The following is a 5,402-nucleotide window of genomic DNA, read 5'->3' as shown; positions in this document are numbered from 1 at the left end:
AATCTCTGACAAGTTGGGAGACTTTGTATCTCCCTCAACAACTTTAAAAATCTGCTATCCAGCAGCTAACCGATCGCTTGCAGCTGTACACTAGTCCATCTGTAAACTACCCAACCCAAATTTACCTTTACACTCACCCCCCATACTGCTTTTATATTTACTTATTCTGCTCTTTTGCACACCAGTATCTCTACTTGCACCATGATATGCATCTGATGATTACCACTCCATGTGTTAAGCTGCTAAATTTGTAATTATTCGATTTATTGCCGTACCTCATGCCTTTTGGCAACACAATTGTATATAGATTCTCTTTTTTTTCTACCATGTTATTGACTTGTTTATTGTTTACTCCATGTGTAACTCTGTGTTGTCTGTTCACACTGCTATGCTTACTCTTGGCCAGGTCGCAACGTTGAAACATGAGAACTTGTTTCAACTAGCCTACCTGGATTAATAAAAGTGAAATAAAAAAAATATGTTTTCTTTATGTTTATCTCATGAAACAGTTATTTTCTTCCCCACTTGTAGTTTGACCCGGGCCTGGTGCTGGTATCGGCGGGTTTTGATGCAGCCAGAGGGGACCCTCTAGGAGGGTACCCAGTCACCCCGCCGGGCCTATGCACCATTCTCAACCCACCTCCTGATGGACTGCAGGCGCAGATCCTGGTCATCCCTGGAGGTGAGTGGTCTGCATTAACGCACAGCACAACACACACACATACACACATACACACGCAGGACGCACGCACGCACACACACACCATTATAATTAATCTCCACCCGGTTTTATAAATCCACCCGGCACAGCCAGAAAGAGGACTTGGCCACCCCTCATAGCCTGGTTCCTCTCTAGGTTTCTTCGCTAGGTTCTTGGCCTTTCAGGGAGTTTTCACTAGCCACGTGCTTCTACACCTGCATTGCTTTTGCTGTTTGGGGTTTTAGGCTGGGTTTTCTGTTACAGCACTTTGAGATATCAGCTGATAGTACGAAGGGCCTATTATAAATTGATTTGATTTGATCTGCTTGCCATCAGTACATTTACCTTTGTCATGTATCAGTGACATTAGTTAGTGCTCTCAACAGAGATAGCTAGATGACTACAGCTTACGTATCACAGTCATTAGTCAGTAAAAACATTTTTCCTGCAATGTAGTTTGCAGGCAATGTCAGAGCAGGAAGTGTTAAAACATTCTCCTCCCTCCTCGCTCCTCTACAGGTGGTATAACACTCTGACCGCCATGTCTGAGTCTATGTCTGCCTGCCACAGTGTTCATCCTGGGAGACCCCGCTCGTGCCCCTAGCCTATCCCTGCCCGCCATCACCCCAAACGCAGCAGACGCATCAACAAGGTCATACGACCCACTGCGCCTATTGGCTGTCCCTCAGGTACAACGTGAGTCCTGTTTCTCTATCTGAACTTCTCAGGAATCAGTATTTTGTGAAAGATTTTCGTTTTTGTTTTATTCATCTTTTAAAACAGGGGAACTGTATACCAGTGGGGAATGTATACCAGGGGGAGCCTGTATACCAGGGGAACTGTATAACCAGGGGGACTTGTATACAGGGGAATGAGGGGACTGTTCCGGGAATACCGGACTGTAATACCAGGGGAAACTGTATACCAGGGGAACGATACAGGAACTGTATACCAGGGGGAACTGTATACCAGGGGAACTTGTATACCAGGGGGCTGTTATACCAGGTGGAGCTGTATACAGGGGCAACTGTATACGCAGGGGCAAACTTATATCAGCGCAGATGTAGATAACGTGGCAACTGTTCAATACCGATGTGTGGGTGGAACGTATACCAGGGACCGCTTATACAGGGGAACTGTATACAGGGGGGAAACTGTATTACCAGGGGGAACTGTATACCAGGGGGGAACTGTTATACCAGGGGGAACTTTGTATACAGGGGAACTGTATACCCAGGGGGAACCTTGTAATACAGGGGGAACCGTATACCAAGGGGGTAACAGGAGCGTATACCAGGGGGACATCTGTATACCAGGGGAACTGTATACCAGGGGGAACTGGGTTATCCGGGCTAGGTCCAGGGGAACTGTATACCAGGGGGAGGCTGTATACGAGGGAACCTGTATATCCAGGGGGAGCTGTATCCGCAGGGGAAAACTGTATCACCAGGGGGAACTGTATACGAGGGGGAGCGGTTATACCAGGGGCTGATATACCAGGGGAGCTGTATATACCAGGGGAGATGTATACTAGGGGGAACTGCTATACCAGGGCGGGAACTGTATACGCAGGAGGCGCTGTATACCAAGGGGGAGCTGTATCACTAGGGCGGAACTGTATACCAGGGGGAACTGTATTACCAGGGGAGCTGTTATACAGGGGGAGCTGTATACCAGGGGGACGCTGTATACCGGGGAACGTCTTATAAGCCAGGGAGCTGTATACCCAGGGGGAACTGTATACCAGGGGGAACTGTATACCAGGGGGAACTGTATACCAGGGGTTAGCTGTATCCCCGGGGGAGCTGTATACCAGGGGAACTGTATACAGGGGAACTTTATTACCAGGGGGAACATGATAACCAGGTGGGAGCTGTATACCGGGGAACCGATACCAGGGGGAGCCGTATACCAGGAGGCCGTATCCCAAGGGGAGCCGTATACCAGGGGAGCCGAAACCAGGGGGACCGTATCCAGGGGAGCCGTATACCAGGGGAGCCGTATCCCGTGGGGAGCCGTATACCAGGGGGAGCCGTATTCCCAGGGGAACTGTAGTACCAGGGGAGCCGTATACCAGGGGGAGCCAAGATACCCGTGGGGAGCTGTATACCAGGGGACCGTATACCAGGGGAAGCGATATGTACCAGGGGGAGCCCGTATTACCGAGGCGGAGCCGTATCCCGTGGGGAGCTGTATACGCAGGGGAACCGTAATACCAGGGGGAGCTGATATACAAGGGAGCCCGTATACCAGGGGAGCCGTATCCCAGGGGGGAGCCGTATCCAGGGGACCGTATACCCAGGGGAGCCGTATCCAGGGGAGCCGTTATCCCAGGGGGAGCCGTATCCCAGGGGGAGCCGTATCCCAGGGGGGCTATACCAGGGAGCGTATTCCCAGGGGGAGCCGTATCCCAGGGGAGGGAGCTGTATCCCAGGGGGAGCTGTATCCCAGGGGAGCTGTATCCCAGGGGGAGCTGTATACTCAGGGGGAGCTGTATCATCCAGGGGGACTGTATCCCAGGGGGACTGTATCCCAGGGAGCTGTATTATCCAGGGGGAGCTGTATCCAGGGGAGCTGTTATCCCAGGGGGAGCTGTATCCCAGGGGGAGCTGTATTTCCCAGGGGGAGCTGTATACCAGGGGGAGCTGTATACCAGGGGGAGCTGTTATCCCAGGGGGAGCTGTATCCCAGGGGGAGCTGTATCCCAGGGGGAGCTGATACCAGGGGAGCTGTATCCCAGGGGGAGCTGTATCCCAGGGGGAGCTGTACTCCCAGGGGGAGCTGTATACCAGGGGGAGCTGTTATCCAGGGGGAAGCTTATCCAGGGGAGCTGTATCCAGGGGGACTGTATCCAGGGGGAGCTGTATCAGGGGAGCTGATCCCAGGGGAGCTGTATCCAGGGGAGCTGTATCCCAGGGGAGTACCAGGGGATGGTATACCAGGGGGAGCTGTATACAGGGACGTATACCAGGGGGAGCCGTATCCCAGGGGGATGTAATGTTTTCTCTGTATTGTTTTCTCTCATTCAGTCTCCAGAGTCTCTCCGCCTGTCTCTGCCAAAACCCCAAACCCAGAGGGAAGAGGACTTCTAAGGGCAAGAAAGTCTCCCAGACAGGGTAACCAGGCGGAACCAGCCCTGGTCAGGGGTCATCTCCAGACCACACCTCACTCCACATCTCAGACCACACTCCACTCACATCTCAGACCACACCTTCACTCCACATCTCAGACCACCAACTCACTCCACATCTCAACCACACCTCACTCCACATCTCAGACCAAAGACCACACCTCACACCACATCTCAGACCACACCTCTGCCCTCTGGCGGTCGGGTCGACCTTGACCTAGATGAGCTCACAAAGGGACTGGTGTCACTCGACCTAAACCAAAGTAGCTCAGCCAATCCCAGCCCAGCGTCTGTCCCTGTGGGTGGAGCCAGGTCGAAGGTGAGGCTCAGTCCTATGAAGACGGAAGCTGTTCCAAATACGCCCGAGATTCTCCAACCAACGCCTGACAAGACAGAGACGCAGGTAAGGAACCGTGTGAAGGCATGGTTACATACCAAATGGSACCCTATTCCCTAGTGCACRACTCTGACCAGAGCCCTATCCAAAGTAGTGCACTATGTAGGGAATKGGTTGSCYCTTTGGATGCAACCTTTTGGCCAAGATCCCTGCTCTCTGTTTTTAGATAATTTCTGTACTTCTTTGTGAACTCATGGGGATTGGATCAACTGAACTTTTGGGACAGCAGGTAGCCTAGCGGTTAGAGCGTTGGGCCAGTAACCGAAAGGTTGCAAGATCGAATCCCCCGAGCTGACAAGGTTAAAAATCTGTCGTTCTACCCCTGAACAAGGCAGTTAACCCACTGTTCCCCAGTAGGCCGACGTTGTAAATAAGAATTTGTTCTTAACTGTCTTGCCTAGTTAAATAAAGGTTAAATAAAGGTTAAATAAAGGTTAAATAAAGGTTAAATAAAATGTAAAAAATGCAGGCTCTGACCTCCATCAGAAACAGTGTTTATTTTCACCTCAAGGTTGTCAATGATTGAAAAGGTGAACCTTTTCTCCTATTGACTGGCATTGTTACTGAATTACCATCCTAGGCGGTTGCCATGGCTACCTCAGACCCGGTTACCAAGGGAGACCAGGAGAGCGGTGCTGCGGCGGTGGAGGTGGAAGGGGCGTCTGGTTACTCCAAGGAGCCGGTGTTTGAGCTGTTCTGTGGAAACCAGGATGTGGACGGGGTACAGACGATATTACGTCTTTTATTTTTACATTTTCTCCTTTCATATTAAGTTAGGATTTGTTGAGGTGTTATTGGTAGAACTGGGGATCCAAACCCCTTCACGTCTTGTCTAAAATACCAAGTAAAATAAAAATTTGTCTTAACATCTCAGTACGCTGAAGATAACAATTTACGATTGAGGTAGAAATCTCATGTAACTTTTCAGTATTTTCAAGAGAGTAATTTTAGCTTGTCTTCCCCCCCAACCCCCCCAGAGCACTATGTACGTGGTGGATCCCCTGTCCTGGTGCCCCCACCTAGACTCGGTGACTCCTGTTCCTGCTGGCGGGATAGATGTGTTTCGGCCCTGTGAGGACTGTGGGAGCGACGCTGAGAATTGGATCTGTCTCTGCTGTTACAAGGTACTGGAAACAAAGGACACTTCCTCTCCTCTCAACCTCATATCATCTCCT

At 50.9% G+C, this 5,402-nt stretch overlaps 1 protein-coding gene across 1 annotated transcript in view; it reads left to right on the top strand.

Annotated features, from left to right (window-relative positions):
- Window positions 1-3,959: 3,959 nt before the first annotated feature.
- LOC139026789 (histone deacetylase 6-like) overlaps window positions 3,960-5,402 on the top strand; it is a 7,347-nt gene continuing 5,904 nt past the window's right edge. Inside the window, exons 1-3 of the mRNA XM_070442074.1 lie at window positions 3,960-4,233; window positions 4,808-4,948; window positions 5,205-5,351. Coding sequence (XP_070298175.1) covers window positions 4,165-4,233; window positions 4,808-4,948; window positions 5,205-5,351 — 357 coding nt within the window. The 5' untranslated portion in view covers window positions 3,960-4,164. The remainder of the gene's footprint in view (window positions 4,234-4,807; window positions 4,949-5,204; window positions 5,352-5,402) is intronic.

The sequence above is a fragment of the Salvelinus sp. IW2-2015 genome, unplaced genomic scaffold, assembly GCF_002910315.2.
Source record: "Salvelinus sp. IW2-2015 unplaced genomic scaffold, ASM291031v2 Un_scaffold5816, whole genome shotgun sequence".
NCBI classification, from domain to species: Eukaryota; Metazoa; Chordata; class Actinopteri; order Salmoniformes; family Salmonidae; genus Salvelinus; species Salvelinus sp. IW2-2015.
The sequence above is the reverse complement of the archived record's forward strand: the minus strand, read 5'-3'. Positions and strand labels throughout refer to the sequence as shown.